At 36.5% G+C, this 17,413-nt stretch overlaps 1 protein-coding gene and 1 pseudogene across 1 annotated transcript in view; one reads left to right on the top strand and one right to left on the bottom strand.

Annotated features, from left to right (window-relative positions):
* Nucleotides 1-17,413, bottom strand: part of TRPM6 (transient receptor potential cation channel subfamily M member 6) — a 197,616-nt gene that overhangs the window by 167,413 nt on the left and 12,790 nt on the right. Inside the window, exon 2 of the mRNA XM_021008567.2 lies at nucleotides 5,624-5,703. Coding sequence (XP_020864226.1) covers nucleotides 5,624-5,703 — 80 coding nt within the window. The remainder of the gene's footprint in view (nucleotides 1-5,623; nucleotides 5,704-17,413) is intronic.
* Nucleotides 7,127-7,539, top strand: LOC110223198 (large ribosomal subunit protein eL33 pseudogene; annotated as a pseudogene).

The raw sequence follows: 17,413 nt of genomic DNA, 5'->3' as shown, positions 1-17,413 counted from the left end.
AAAATGACTGTGATATGAAGATAAAAGGTATCAATAAAACATATTTTTAAAATAAAGATCAAGGAACAGCCAATGCCAAACTAACTTCATTTTCTTTTCTGAGAAGGTTACTAGATTGGCAAATCAAGAAAATGCTACAGATATAACTGTCCTGGTCTTTGGCAAAAATTTTGTCAGAGTGTTTCATACCATTCCTGTGGACAAGATGGCAAGATGTGAACTAGACAACGTCTGGTTTGGTAGATTCAGAACTAACTGAGTGACAAAACCCAAAAAGTAACCTTTGATGGTTCGAAATCAACTTGGAGGAAATTCTCAAGTGAAGTGTCCTCAGAGATCTAGATTAGTTGTAAGCTATTTTTTTCTAAACATTTTTCATCAAAATGAGTTCTACCACCAGAGAACTAATGAACTCTAAGTGCAGACTGAAGCATAATTTTTTCACTTCATTTTTCTTGAGTTTTTTTTTTCTTTGTTTTGGTTTGGTTTTTGTGAGGCAATCAGGATCAAGTAACTTACCCGGGGTCACACAGCTAGTAAGTGTCAAGTATCTGAGGCAAGATTTGAACTCAGATCCTCTTGATTCCAGGGCTGGTACTCTATCCACTATGCCACTTAGCTGCCCCTTGTTTTTTGTTTTGTTTTGTTTTGTTTTGTTTTTTGCAACATGGCTAATATGGAAATGTTTTGCATGACTTCACATGAATAATTGATATCATATTATTTGCCTTCTTAGTGGGTGGGGAAAGGGCTAAAGGTAGGGAAAGAATTTGGAACTCAAAATGTAAACAAAAAAACCTGTTAAAAATAAGTGAACATTTTTATCAGTTACTTAGAAAAACATATATGTGACATGCTTATCAAATTTGCAGATGCCAGAAACAGGATTCAAAAATATCCCCTTAGCAGAAATATGTATGACCAAAGGCCATTCCCCAAAAGATAAGTGGTCAAAAGATATAAACAGAGTTCTCAAAAACAAGAATTCCAAACTATTTTTTTTCAGCCAAAAACAAGGTTTATTAAAGATCCACCATATTAGCCAGACTCTTAAAGAATCTGAGCATCTGTGAGCTATTGGTTACATTATAAAAATCTGAGCAGTGGCTAAATTATAAGAATCCCAACATCAAGAATTCCAAACTATTAACAATCATATGAAAGAAATCTGAGGTTTCACCTCAAATGCAGCAAAGTGGCAAAGATAATAAAAGGGAATTGTCTTCTCTGTTAGAAAAGTTATAGAATGACAGGAAAATTAATGCACTGCTGGTAGAACTGGTGAAAATTAGTGATGAATTGATACTTGCCTTTCTTTCTGGAAAGCAATTTGAAATTACCCAATTAAAATGACTAAAACATCTGTATCTTTGACACAAAAAAATCTCAGTGCAAAGTATATGTTTCCAAGAAGGTCAATGAAGAAAAGAAAGACTTCATATACACCAAAATGTTAATAGCAATACTTTTTGTTATAGCAAAAAGCTACAAATAATGTAGATGTTCACTGATTAGAGAATGACTACATAAAACGTGGTAGATGAATATAACAGAATATTACTGTGATATAAGAAATGTTGAACATAATTAGTACAGAGAAGTATGCAAAGATTTACATGAATTAATACAAAGCGAAGTAAACAGAACCAAGGAAACAACATACACAATAACTGCAAGATAAATGGAAAGAACAAACACAAAACATCAAAAATTAATGTTATAAAACTATAAAAAACAAATTGAGTCCCAAAGAAGAGATAGGAAACTTTTCTTTCACAGGTGTGAATTCATGTGTGTGAAACATTTCATATAACATCAGCAGAAACATAGATAAATGGTAGATAGATAGAGATACATGATAGATAGATAGATAGATAGATAGATAGATAGATAGATAGATAGATAGATAGATGATAGATTAGCTTTGCTGAATCCTTTTGTTTTAAATTATTTGATATAAGGGATGGATCTCTGGAAAAATAAAATGGGAAGTCTATGCAACTTAAAAACAAAAGACATCAATAAAAATATTTTTTAAAGAGTGTCTAAAAAGGAGGAAAACTTCTAGACTGCAGGAACTCCCTTGGGTTTTTTTTTTTCCCTATTTGTATCCCTGTTGTTTGGTTCAGTGATTCCCACATACAAAGTGTTTAAAAAATTATTTTTCAGGGGCAGGTAGGTGACACAGTGAACAGACCATCAGAAACCTTTCTCTAGGCTGTACATGGATAACTGACTGACTTTTTAGGTATTTCTCCTTTCAGTCTCAGCCAAAAGGTGAAAAAAAGAAAAGAAAGGATAAAGATGAGAGGCAGGTTGATGCAGTAAAAAAGATACGGGATCTCCCCTCTCTCCCCCATTCTCCTACATTTCCTCCATCCCCTTGCTAAGTCACTTCCTCTCACCAGGTCTCAGTGTCCTCATTTGCAAAATGAAGAGGTCTGAATAGGTGACCACAAAGGTCAATCGTATGATCTCATGAAAATGAAATTATTTAGATTTTCTCCTTATTATCAAGTATGAATAGGTTTGCAAAGAATTAAAGTTAATATCAAAAAATAACAGCCAACACTTATATAATGTTTACTATGTGTCAAGCACTGTGCTAAGTGCTCTACAATTTGTATTTCATTTGATCCTCACAACAACTCTGGGAGGTAGGTACTATTATTATTACTAATAGTACGTACTATTATATCACCATCACCATTGTCATTAATAGTAGTAGTAGTATAATATTACAAATGAGGAAATTGAGGCAAACAAGGATTAAGTGACTTGGCCAGGGTCAGAGCTAATAAGTATCTGAGACCACATTTGGACTCAGGTCTTCCTGACTCCAGGCCTGCAAATCATATTCCTAAGCTCCAATTCTTGCTAGTGTTTGGTTTTTTTTTGTCTGTGTCAGCGTATTTGTGGGATTATAAGAAGTTAATAATCATCTTTTCATAAAAACTGTAGCCTATACTAAACCACACACGAAAATTATTAGAATACTTCCTGAGCTGTTAAGGCTGAAGATGGGTAATTTACATCTTTTTAAACCTTTTTTCAGATGTTCAGGTTCTACGATGGCAATCTCACATTTTATAAGAGAAGGAACCACAATACTTACACAGCTGTAAGCATCCCATAAACCACTGAGATGTAGAAGGAGTTACCCTGGAATTGAGCAAATTTTTTTGGAGGCAAGTACCTCCTGTCAGAGTTAAAACTCAGCTAGGGTGTGACCAGTATGACTTCTGCTATCTGCTCAAGAAGATAAGAAAAAGCTCTATTTGCAATGAGCCATAGCAATTGAATACTCAAAGAGAACAATGAAATACAGGCCCAAAGAGCCAAATGAATCTAAAAATACAGCAGTCGTCATAGGCAACACCCTGGACTACTCTCTCCACCTACTGTTCTGTTGTTGTTTTAAGAAAAATGAAGTTTCTTCTCAATCTTTCAAGAAACAACATTCTTGGTAGACTCTCCAAATACCATAGTCACCTAGATGTTGACATTCCATCCCCCAATGCCACGCCTTTAGGTGACTGTCTATTTGAGTTTGACACTGTTGTTGTTCGGTTATTTTTAGTTGCAACCCCATTTGGGGTTTTCTTGGCAAAGATACCGGAATGGTTTGCCATTGCCTCCTCCAGCTCATTTCACAGATGAGGAAACTGAGGCAAATAGGGTTAAGTGAACTTGCCCAAGTTCACACAGCCAGCAAGTGTCTGAGGCCATATTTGAACTCAGGAAGATGAGTCTTCCTGACTTCAAGACCAGGGCTCTATTCACTGCACCACCCAGCTGTCCAGTGACTGTTTCCCGTGCTTGAATTCCTCTCTCCTCACTTCCACCTCTTGGATTCCTTCAAGATTCAGATCAAACCTCACCTTCTATAGGAAATCTTTCCCAGTTCCCCTTCCCAGGGCCTTCCCTCTGAAATTACCTTCCTCTACCCTCTCTATATTTTGTAGTACATGGTTATTTGTATATTGTCTCCCACATTAGTGTACCAGCTACCTGAGGTCAAGGATGATGTTTTTGCTTTCTTCCCTGGCAGACAGTGAGCACCTAATAAATTCTTGTTGACTGACTGACATTTATTCATTCCACTACCAGTTGTCACTTCTAAAAGCTGAGGATGACCCAAATTAAGCACAAATCAGTCAGTTATTCTGTTCAAAGAGTTATGAAAAGGAAATTGGAAGGAAAATGAAGATTATCAGGGAATATCTGTACATTTTGGTTATGTCTGCCATTCACACAGATAATACATCTGTGATTGAACAAACTTGGCAATAAGTCTTTGAATGAACTTTCAGTTTAGAAAATTAAGGGACCCAATTGGTCCTTTCCAAAAATGAAAAATGAACAACACCAAGTCACTTAACCCCAATTGCCTTCAAAAAAAAAAAGGAAGAAAAAGAAAATTAAGGGGCAGCTAGGTGACGCAGTGGATAGAGCACAGGCCCTGGAGTCAGGAGGACCTCAGTTCAAAGTGTCAAACTTGACACTTCATAGCTGTATGACCCTGGGCAAGTAACTTAACCCCACTGCCTGGCAAAAAAAAAAAAAGGAAAATTAAAAAGTGAGCAACTGTGATAAGACTAATTTTTTTTAATTTTTTTAATTTTTTTTGATTTATCAACAATCACTTCCATATGCTTTTGAGTTGAAAATTTTTCTCCCCCTTCTTCCCCCCCACCCTACCCAAGACAGTGCATAATCTGATATAGGCTTTACATTTACATACCCATTAAACATATTTTGTGATAAGACTAATTAACAAACAGGTACAGTATTTGCCAGTTCAGAGAAGTTGTGAACTCTTTGTCCCTCCCGGCCCATCACACACATACACATGTGACCTGATCTCTGGATTTTTCTCTTCATCAAGCAAAGCACAGGCAACATTTATAGAGTAAACCCTACTTCTCTGCCCTTACCATCTCAAATATTCTCTGGAATGTTTTGACATGAGATCCAGGGTTTTTCTCCATTAAAAAAAAATCAGGATGAGGATAAAATTTGAAGAATAGTAGAGATGAGTTGTTCAGTTGTTTCAGTTGTATCTAACTCTTCATGACCCCTCTCCCAATTTGAGGTTTTCTTGGAAAGACTCTAGAGTGGTTTGACATTTTCTTCTCCAGCTTATTTTACAGATGTGGAAACTGAGGCAAACAAGAGTAAGTAACTTGCTCAAGGCCACACAGCTAGTAAATGTTTAAAGCCACATTTGAATTCCGGTATTCCTGACTCCAGACCCTGTGCGCTACCCACTGTGTCACCTAGCTGTTCCAATAACAGGGATAACATCTGATTATTACGGGAGAAAAGTAGAATTGAGATAGGAACAAAGATTCTAGCAGCCAGAAGAAAAACATACAGAGGAGATTCGATCTATTTTCTTTGGGTCGGTCTTTAATGTAAGATAAGATGCACCTTCTTTAAAGGACAACTTGACATAAAATTTCAAATATTTTCCTCTATGGCTAAATTCTCCAGAAATATTTCTGAGTCTTCAAAACAAACATGACTAAGGTCTTAAATGGGTCTCCATATTTGCTTTTCAATGTCCTAACTAGTATGTTTGGGTGATCAACATATAAAAATTATGCATTGAACATTATACCTGTGAGGATCTTTAGAGCTGGGTATAATTCGGGTACATTCCCTTTTTTCGAAGACTTCTTCAATCCAGGACTTCTGAGACTAAAGAGAAAAATAACTATCAGTCTCATTCTATGGGAGAGAAAATGCAACATGGCATCAATGGATCAGAAAAGTAAAAAATCCTAAAATATCTTTCACCACATCAATACCAATTAAAATGCCAAGGCCAAACCACTGAAAGCTAAGCATTTACAGTTTACTACAACATTTAAAGTAAACAGCACTAACTGGTTGCTGTTAACTGGGAAGTTGTTGTTAAATCAGATGAAAAACTAACAGTATTCAACTAATTCATTATGCAAAGTTACCTGTAGAAAGACAAGCATGGTAATTCACAGCTGGTAGTTAATATGAGTTAATAAAACCAGTTTATACGAGGTGATATAACCAGTCTGATAAACATTTGCAATTGTGAAAGAAAAGGTACAAAACCGTTTATATTCTCTCACCTAGATATTCCACTACTGAGTGGTTTGCTGAAAGAGATCATGTCACCTGGATCATCAATGGGCCAACTCTCTAGATGTTGGGGCAGCCCCTCCCAGTCCAGATTTGCACCAAACAGTGACCCACCAAGAGCCACAGGAGTAGTTGACACAGTTTGCAAACCAGGTTTTAGAACAAAGCTAGAATAACAAAATAAAACAAAAACACAAGAAAGCAAACTCCAAACCAAGCAAAGAAGTTCTGAGGGGGCCAAACAGGTATGGGAATAGATGGCTTTTTTTTTTGGTGAGGCAATTGGGGTCAGATGACTTGCCCAGAGTCACGCAGCTACTGAGTGTTATGTGTCTAAGGCCACATTTGAACACAGGTCCTCCTGACTCCAGAGCCGATGCTCAATCCACTGTGCCACCTAGCTGCCCCCAGGGAGTAGATTTGTTTAACTAATAATTAAATATAATATTATATAATGTATATAAGTTAAATATAAATGCAAATAAATAATAATTAATAATTAACATTAATAATCAATAGCTCACCTGGATCCTGGGATGACCCAGTGGAGATAATGACAATAAGGAAAGCCCTAAACATGTAGGATCATCCATAGCAATGCTATCTGTGACAGCAAAATTCTGGAAACAATATATATGCCCAACAGTTGGAGAATGGCTGAATGACATAGAAGATTAACGTCAGGAAAAGGGTAAATACGAAGATCAAAGAAACATCAGAAGATATGTATAGGAAGTGATATTGAATGAAGAAACAAGAGCCAACAGAATAATAAATTCAATGTGAATAAAAACAATGCAGAGAGGCAACAACCTTGCTCAAATACAATGGACAATGTTAGTGGCAGACTACAGAAATCAAAACACATTCTCCTCCATCAATGATAATTAAATTATTAACGTGGTATATAGTCACATTCATTCCATCAGGTGGTTCTCCATAAATGTGTTCAAGAAACATATTTTGTGCTTTTTTTTTTTCCTCCATCTTGGAGCCTGGGAGACCCGCTGGAAACAGGACTTCTAGAACAGCATAATGTCTGGAAGACTGTGGTCCAAGGGCATTTTTGCTGGCTACAAGCGAGGCCTACGAAACCAGAGGGAACATACAGCTCTTCTGAAAACTGAAGGAGTCTATGCTCTGGATGACACTGAATTCTATTTGGGCAAGAGATGTGCTTATGTATACAAAGCCAAAAACAACACAGTGACTCCTGGTGGGAAACCAAACAGAACAAGAGTTATCTGGGGAAAAGTTACTCAAGCTCATGGAAGTAGTGGAATGGTTCAAGCCAAGTTCAGAAGCAATCTTCCTGCCAAGGCCATTGGACACAGGATCCGAGTGATGCTCTATCCCTCAAGGATCTAGAATATGAAAACTGATTAAATAAAATTATGCATTTTTTGCAAATGTTTATTTTGTTTTGGATGCCTTTTTCCTATTCAAGATCTATTTGTTGGTGTTTTTTTAAAATAAATATTTACTGATCTCTTTTGCTTTTACATCACTCATATTTTCCACTTTTTCTGTCTCACCTCCTGTCAGAACCATGTCTTGTAAAAGTATGAAAAAGCTTTATGAAACTAAACATCAATTTCACAGCAAAAAAAAAAAACATTTTGTGGGAAGGCTTGTTTGAGTATTGAATGAGAAATGTCTCGTATCAAAACAAAATGTATTCTAAGAATTAATAAATTAGATTTTGTTAAGTTAATTGAACATGTTTTACATGATTGCACATGTATAACCTATATCGGACTGTTCATCATTTCAGGGAGGGCAAGAGAAGGGAGGACAGGATAGAATTTGGAGCTCTAATTGTTTTTTAAAAAAAGAATGTTAAAAACTGTTTTTTACAAGTAATTGAAGGAAAAACAAAATATTATTTTTTTCATTGTCAATAAAGTTAATGGAACAGTGATCTCTCCTCAAGTGATGAGATCTCTTTGGCACAAGCTACACAAGGTATATAAAGAAAGAACTGAGTGTCTTAAAGGTACCAAAAGATCACTTTAGGGGCAGCTAGGTGGTGCAGTGGATAGAGCACCAGCCCTGGAGTCAGGAGGACCTGTGTTCAGACCAAACACTTGACACTTACTAGCTGTGTGACCCTGGGCAAGTCACTTAACCCCAATTGCCTAAAAAGAAAAAAAAGGCTGGAAAAAAAAGATCAGTTTTATACCTTGAAACACACTCTTATAGAGCTTATTTGAATATGTCGTTTTATTAGACTACAAAGTTTCCAAGTCATAAAATTATATATTGACAAAGAATTTTCTAGAAAGCTTAGAAAAGTATGGAGAATGGGAAGAGGCAACAAAAGTTGGTAAAACTCAACGATGTTCAAATAAAAGATATGTGTGAAAGTATGTGTGTGTGTGTGTGTTATATATATATATATATATATATATATATATATATATACATACATATAATATATGTATGTGTGTACATATACATAAACACAGAGAAAGAGAGAGAGTCCCTATCCCAATTTATCCTGGCATTTGGGGGGAAAGTACTTAATAGCTGTTCTATCATTCATTCATTCATTCATTTTCACAAGAGTCAAATAGGCCAGTAAAGTAAAAAGATCCTTTAATGTGGTGCATGTAGTTCATACAAGGAAAAATCCTAGTCCCAAATTAAAACACCCCAGGTTAAGATTTGGAAGGGGAACAGCACAACCAGGGAGACCTTCAGAGCCCCGGCAGAAGGAAAAGGACGGGGGCTCAGGGGAAGAGAAGGAAGAAGAAGAGAGGGGAAATCCCTACATCCTCAACAGAGTACCATCTGACTTTCTATCTTGGCACAACCATCTTCTGCTGATCTTCAGTGATTCCTCCTAGAATATATATATATATATACGTATATATATATATATACATATATATATATATATATATATATATATATATACATATATATATATATAATACATCTGGATCCTTCATCCTCTCTGAATCAGAGCATATCAGTAAATCAGCTGGCAATAAGGCGGTCAGGGGTTTTTATTGAAAAAGGGAAGGGTTCTAACTCAGGTATGTCTGATTAGTTTCCTATTTCTATGGGCAGGGAGCTGCTAGGGATGAATAGAGAAAGGCCTAGCTAATCAATCAACAGGCATGAAAGTTTCCCAAAAAAAAAGGTAAGGTTGGACAAGTGACGGTGAAAGATTCAGAGCAGAAAATGCCTGATGTGTCACAGACATTCTGCTTGCCCCCCAGGAAAAAAAAAAAGGTTTTCTATATTAGTACAGTCCACCCCTCAGCAGGCCTGCTTTTAATTACAAAAAATAATTATGCAGTGGAAGAAAATTTTACAATCTAGATGTGCCCCACCATTGAAATCAATCAGTCAATCGACAAGTATTTATTAGGCACTACTATAGTCTAAGTAGGATGGGATTAGCTAGAATCCCAAAATGGCATCCAAACCTTACATTTGTATTTTCCATGGAAACTCACACATTTGCTACTCATTTTCCTTCAGGATGTAAATTCTTGTTGATTGGCCTCCCCAGTGCTAGACAAATCCTCTCTCAGTTTGGGACAGTGAGTACATAGAATGGGAAGCCACATCTGGGTTAGGAGTAGAAAATGTCAGATTTGGCTTTTTTAGGTCTTTAGTGTTTCAAAAATATTACAAATACCAAATCTGGCCCACTTGACCCAAGAGCAAGGCCCAAGGGAAAAGTTTCTAAACACCAATTAATTAAGAAATAAAGCTCATAAAAGTGTCTCTAACCTTCAAGGGACCCTTGATTAGTTGCTACTGAACAGCATTCATGGCATGTAACATTTAGCAGTACTGCCTGCAGAAAACACAAAATACCTATGAAATGTGGGATATGTTCAAGCATACTTTTATAGTTTCTGAGTTCTCCACCTTTTTTTTTTAAGGGAGTATCAATGACATAAGACTTTCTTAAGTAGCCATTTTCTTGCCAGAAGAAGAAGAAATTGTTAATAATTGGAAATACTGCTTTCTCAAAATAGACATTTACTATTAAATTGTTCATGGCCTTCAAACCATGGATCCTACTACTGGATTTATACCCCAAAGATGTTAAACAAGCAAATGTTCTAATACTGTCTCTGGATCACCACAGTATGTGGTCCACAACAGGCACTTAGTAGTTTTTGACTGAGGACAGAAAGAAAAGACTTACCTGTACAAAAAGTCATAGCCACACAATTCGTAACAGCAAAAAAGTTTAAAACAAACTGCATAGCCCATGATTGGAGAATGGCTGAGAAACTGAGGAATATGAATTGAACGGACTTAGTGTTCTAAGGAATTATGAGTATGCAGAATTCTGAAGAACATGGAATGACGAACATGAGGTGATACAGAATGGGGAAAAAAACCCGACAATCCAAAAGACAAAACACTGACTACCACTAGTAAACTCAGACAACATTAAACAGTAATTAAGATCAGGTCAAATACATTAAATAATGTTGACACTAAATTGCTCAGATGAAAGTACGCCCCCTTTCCTGTAACAGCCAACTAGGAAAGTAAAAACTGGTATGTACTATTAATAGCATTCGCTCTATTAAGTGGTTTGGATTTATAATTCTCAGGGATTAGACTTTAAAGGTGATTGTTTCTGAGTTCGTAGGGGGCAGGTCTGCCGTGTCAAAACCAAAATCTGTCAATTAATTAATCGCAATTCTTTAAAAGAGAATAAAGACAATCAGGACTTCATTAAGTATTACCGAAGTATACCAGTCTTTATGGACACCCTGAAGGGTATTGAACAGGACTAAGTAAGCAGTGACCTACCAAATCTTGTATCATGAAAGAATATGTGTCTATCTATACATATATATATATATATATATACACACATACATATGTGTGTATATACATATATATTTATATATGGAGTCTTGTAAGGAAGATTACAAGAAGCTCCTCCAATTAGGTAAGGAAGGCCTTTATTGTGACAGTCTTATACAGGACTTCAAGTAAAGGGATCTCTTTTTCTCATCTTATCACACATGCTTTAAGGAGGTACCAACCCATTGTAAATAAACACAGTCAGAATGCAGGAAAGACTACAAAGAAATTATGTTGTTGTTGATTTTTTTCCTTTTCATTCAAGTGCTTTGGTTTAGACCAAAATTGCTCTGAAGTTAAAACATCAATTTGCGGAGAGGAAGGGAGTGGAGAGGTAGGAAGCAGAAAGTAAAGGAAGGAAAACAGCATGATACAATGAAAAGACCATTGTAGATGGAGTCTGAAGGTCTAGGATTAGTTTCAAGTCAGTTAAACTCTCAGGGCCTCACTTGCCTTATCTAGGTGCTTTGTGATATTAAAGAAATCAGGAGTAAAAGGAAAGAGTAGAGATAACTCTCTGAGAAATATGGAAGGAGGGAATTTGAACAGACATTTGAAGGAAAGCAAGATTTGGGTTATCCTTTTAGTTGCTTGTTTTCAGGTCTGGGGAGATTTCACATGTTTAGAGGCTGTATTCCGTAGGAGGCCACATCTGTACATCTGCACAATTGGAAGAACAGTAGAGATAAAGGGCTCATTATGCTTATTTTATGTTAACCACAACAAAGTATATGTTCCAGTCTAGTAAAACAGAGTCCTAAAGGTTCTCTTCCAACAAGTGGCTATCATACCTGCCAAAATCCAACATGATTCCTTGTAAGATGCAACAACAAAGACAATTTTGTTTCATGACCCTACATATATTAATATAAATCAAGGTATAAGACAAGAAATAGGCTCGTCAAAGGTTTCCGCCATTGTCATGAAGGAGGTCCAACGCAGAATCCAAATGGAAGAAGAAATCCTTATAGTTGGTAAGGCCCTACAGATGATCCTGTTGTATGGAGAACATTGTATAGATGGTATGAAACCCTAGAATGCCATAGAGCCTCATAAATAAAATCTATAATCATTCAAAAGAGGTTGGGCTAACTACCCACTTAGGAAAAAACAAGAGCATTAAAAATGCGCCTAGGCCAGAAGCAGGAGACCAACCTCTATGAGGACAATCACGTTGTAAAGAAAAACAGTTTTGAAGGATTTAAAAACTCTGACCGATGTAATGATCAACCAGTATTCTAAAGATGATGAAGCACACTACTCTTGACTGCTGAATCATTTACTTCACGTACAAAGCAAGACATCCAATTTTGGATGTGTCAATTAAACTCAGAATTTTTAAAATTAATTTTTTAAGAAGAATGCCTACAGTCTAGGCCAGGGGTGGGGAACCTGCAGCCTCAAGGCCACATGTGACCTTCTAGGTCCTTGGGTGCAACCTTTTGACGGAGTCCAAGTTTTATGGAACAAATCCTTTTATTAAGTTTGGATTAAGTTTATTAAGCTTGGATTCAGTCAAAGGGCAGCACTTGAGGACCTAGAGGGCCACTTGTGGCCTCAAGACCACAGGTTCCCCACCCCTGGTGTAGATTATGATATGCAACTGAATAAACAATGCATTGAGTTGGTCCATTAATACATATACTTTGGACAGGCATTGAAAATAGAAAATGAGTTGGGTTCAGAGTTGAAAAGGACGAGAGAGGGTTAGACCCCTTTTGGGCAACTGTGCAGTTCATTTAATGAGTCCAGGCTTCTCTCTGAACTAAATGCCTATCTCTTTAACATTGATATTCTTCTGGTGATGGCATATGACTACAACACCTGAAATACTGCAGAATCCAACAAAATAAAGTTGAGTATGACCCAAAGAGCGATGCATGGCACATCTAAATGGTTTTAAGGAGGGTGAAAGCAGACAACAACACATTACAAATAGATAAATATAGAAGTATAAGAAATGTCATCAGAGACTGAGGAAAATGTGAGCAAATCACATAACAAGAGTGAGGGACAGAGAACAATGCAAGCCATCCACAGAACAGCAAGAAGCCCCCTGGGATGCTGGGTGGACCCTCTTTGTTAAATTTTTGGAAACACATGGATAATAGTTGGACAGAATGGTCAGGTATAGATGAATTATCATCTTTCTCTTTGGATAGGTTCACAGATCCTTCAGAAAAGTGTGGTATCAAACTCCAATAGAAATGGGGACAATTTGGGGCAGCTAGGTGGTGCAGTGGATAGAGCACCAGCCCTGAAGTCAGGAGGACCTGAGTTCAAATCCGGCCTCAGATCAAACACTTGACACATACTAGCTGTGTGACCTTGGGCAAGTCACTTAACCCCAATTGCCTAAAAAAAAAAAGAAAAGAAAAAAAAGAAAAAAGAAATGGGACAATTTAACAATCCTAAGGATCCCTGTGGGCATTTTTGTGTGTGTATACAGACAGACAGACACATATATCACACACATATATATACATATATATTTATTTAGAAAACCACATATCAACAGGTGGGAAAGGGGCAGAAGGGAAGGAATTTGGCACTCAAAATTTTTTTTCAAATAAATGTTAAAAAAAATTTAATGTAATTGGAAAATATTTAATGAAATAAAAATATTTTTAAAAAAAGAAAACCGCATACTAACATTATAGTTGTTTTATTGTATTTTTATGTATTTTGTTAAATATTTCCCAATTGCATTTTACTCTGGTTCAGTCTAACCAGCATTAGTGTACATTTGCCATATATGCCTGATGTTATGAAGCACAAAAGTTATTGTGCATTGTCAAATATATGTTAAGATCAACTTTCTGTTAGGCTCCATTTTGACTACAACACTGGAATTAATTAATTGGATTGGCAATATCTGTTAGCAAATACCCTTGTCAGCCGATCAATCACACAAGAAATTTTTGAGTCTCTCTCTTTGGAAGACTGAACTATTGTGAAAACCAGAAAACATTTTGGCAGAAAATAGGTTCAGTTAAGTGTATTATATCATATAAATTTCAGATGATTGATCAGTGATCTAAATCTAAAAAGATACATCATCAAAAATTCGGAGAAAAATGGAAGGTTGTATCTTTAATATACCTGGATGAGGAAGAATGATTAACTACACAGATTAAGAAAGACAAAATAGACTATCTCAATCATCTAAAATTTAAAAGTTGTACATAAATAAAATCAGTGTAATTAGAATTAAAAAGGAAAATATGGATTGGAAAAAGTCTTCACATTAAAAAATTCTAATAAAAGTCAAGATATCTAAAATCTATAGTGAATTGGTGCTAATCTATAAGATTATGTCATTCTCCAAACAATAATAACAGTATCTAGGATTTATATAGTGTTTTAAGGTTTACAAGGTAAGATATAGAAATAAATTATTTTCTTCACAACAACCCTCAGGGGAAGAAGCTGTTATTATTCCCATTTTACAGGTGAAGAAACTGAGGCTGAGAGCAGTTAAGTGACAGTGTCACACATCCAATAAATATCTGAGGTAGGATTTGAATTCAAGTCTTCCAGACTCCAAGTCTAGCACTCTACCATACCACCTAGTCAGAAGGTATAAACCCTCTCAAAAGATGAAATACAAACTGCAAGCTGAAAAAATGGTTCAAAATAACAAATAATCAACAGAGAAATATGTTAAGACAACTCTAAGGAATCCACTTCTAAGCCGAAAGTCATGACAACCTCCTAGGACCTGTACATAATATTCAGGTATGGAAATATGTTCTATACTTGAACTTGTAGTATTGAAATAGTCTGAATTATAAACACCACACGCACCAGAACTCAAATCTATCCAAATAAATAAATTCTCATCATGTACGCCTTCATGGTTTGTTGCTCAGATAACAGGTAGTCAGTCTACTTTTTATTTTAAAATAATTAGCAGGTGTTATACTTTTACCCCCTTTCCTGATAGCAGAGGCATAGGATTGAGATCAGGAAGGGACCACAGTAATCATTTAGCCTAATCTTCTCATTTTACAATAAGGGAAACTGAGTCCCAGAGTTCCTTCTTCTATATTTCCTTGACTCCCGTTATCCATATTCAATAGGCTCTTGTCTTGCTATTTAGCTATCTTCAGAGGCGTCTGTCACCCTATATGGGAGGAGTCAATGAAATATAAGCCACAGATTGGGAGCTTCTATTAGTAATGCATGAAGCTCTGCAAAGAAAAATACTTTTGAGTACAAAAAATAATAATAATAACAACATCCTATGGTTTAGAACCTGAATGAGAGCTAAAAAGTCTAACTTGGGCTCATTCCTCCATAGGGTAATCTTCTTGAAGGCAAGAACTGCCTTATTTGCCTATCTTTGTATGTCTAGCTCTTGGACAGTTTCTGGCTCATAATAAGCACTTTCATAAATGTTCTGTGTAAATCTATCTATAAAAAGAAATTCCAGACTACAGAAAAGTTTTTCCATTGGATAAATAGGATGCCCCATGTCATAGATAGGTTAGGTAGATGATGGACAGACAGAGATGGATAGATAGATAGATAGACAGATTGATTTATACAGGCTGACAGATATCAACAAGCATTTAATAAGAGCCTACTTACTACCTATGTGCCATGCACAGTGTTACGTGCTAGGGATACAAAGATAAAAGTGAAAAATTCCCTACCCTCAAGGAGCTTACATTACATCAAGATTATTTCTCATACAACTCACGGTATTCAATGCACTAGAATGAAACAGTATTTGTCAAACTGAGAAAAAGATGAAGATGGAGTCCCTGTTACAAAGCTGTTTTCTTTCTTAAAGTCACTGGTTATAAAGGCTAAAGAAACCTGCAGCAGAACAGCCAGACAGAAAGGTCCACTCTTGCACTGCTTAGTATCTAGGTACGACTTCTGTTCCTGATTGTTTAAGATCTTAACAGTTAAAGGCTTACATTACTTTATATTTGCCTTAGAAATTGGTCTGAGAATTTTAAATAGTGCCAACATTTGAACTTTAAGGCTTTCTACTACTTGTCTTTCTTAATCTAACAGTGTTCATTTGTTTACCATCAGGTCAAAGAGTAAACCTGCCTGTGTATAACAAGGCAAGACCAGGACAAAAACCTTCTGTGAGTTGTTTGTTTATAAAGCTACAGCAGAGGCTGAAGGTAGTCACAAAGACTAGCAAGGATTAACTGATCCAGGCCAAAGATCTGAAGAATGTCAGGTGGACCTATTCTATAAATAAATCAGTTGTGGATGAACAGTTCCTTCTCTTTCCTAAAGAGAGAAAAATGTAGGGCACAGGTCCACTTTGTCAATGAAAACACCACATGTGGAGAAAAAAACCATTTTTACAAAACTCAGGGAGGGGGAACCTGTTTACAGTCAAGGTTTAGTCTCACCCTTATCTTCTGAAAGTCATCGATAATATGCTAATGTATTCCCTTCAAGATTGTCTCCAATTCATCCTTCCTATATCATTGGTTATTTAGTTATTAGCATTTTATCTTTCCTCCCTGAAGGTAAGACCGCTTCTTTGCCTATATTTTTTTTGGTGAGCCAGTTGTTAAATATTTACCAAGTACACTCCTGCCTAAAACACAGGGCTGGCCATTTCACTCACCTACTCAATATTGCCTACAAGATCAAATACAAACTCCTCTGTGCAGTATTTAAAGTCTGTCACAATCTGGCCTCAGCCTACCTTTCCAAGTTTATTACAAATTATCCCCTTTCAAGCTCTCCACAGTCCTACCAAACTGGTCTTCTTGTTCACTCAGAACATTCTGCGTTTGTACAGGCTGTCCCCCCACTTCCTATTCACTTCCACTTCTTAGAATTCCTACCTTGTTTCACCTTTCAACTCAAATGACCATTTATTTCCTCTATGTTTTCCTGCTCTCCACCAGTGCTTCCTCCTGGAAATTACCCTGCATTTATTTTCTTTATATTATACAAACACATTTACTTATATACATTCATTTTCTGTAATAGAATATAGGCTCCAGGAAGGCAGAGGCTGCTATCTAGCATACACCAGGTCCTTAAAAAATGCTTATTAGTTGACTAATGGATTGTTTAGTCATCTAACTTGTGCTTGAAGCCTGCCTCCAGACTGCTTCTAGAGGCAAGTCTGGTTTTGATAGTTTTAATAATCAGGCTTTTCCTGACATGAAGCCTTAATTTTTGCCTCTTTTCAGACTTTTCCAGACATCAATAGCAGGCCTCTGCTACAGTCTCACTCTTGAACCTCCCTCACAGCTGAGTCTCCTCACCTTGGAGTGATATCTCCAGAAAGTAAACCAGGCAAAAAGTTCATCTGGTTCTTAGGAACACAAGGTCCAAAGGAAGATATGGACAGCAGTGTTGCTCCATCAGTCACTTCTCAACGGAGAAGACAACAAGTAATTTTCTGGACCAAATACCAAAAACCCCTCATCATTATCTGCTTCGGAGGAATAAT

Source organism: Phascolarctos cinereus, unplaced genomic scaffold (genome assembly GCF_003287225.1).
Source record: "Phascolarctos cinereus isolate Bilbo 61053 unplaced genomic scaffold, phaCin_HiC Scaffold_4;HRSCAF=312, whole genome shotgun sequence".
In the NCBI taxonomy this organism is placed as follows: domain Eukaryota; kingdom Metazoa; phylum Chordata; class Mammalia; order Diprotodontia; family Phascolarctidae; genus Phascolarctos; species Phascolarctos cinereus.
This window is presented reverse-complemented; position numbering and strand designations above follow the sequence as displayed.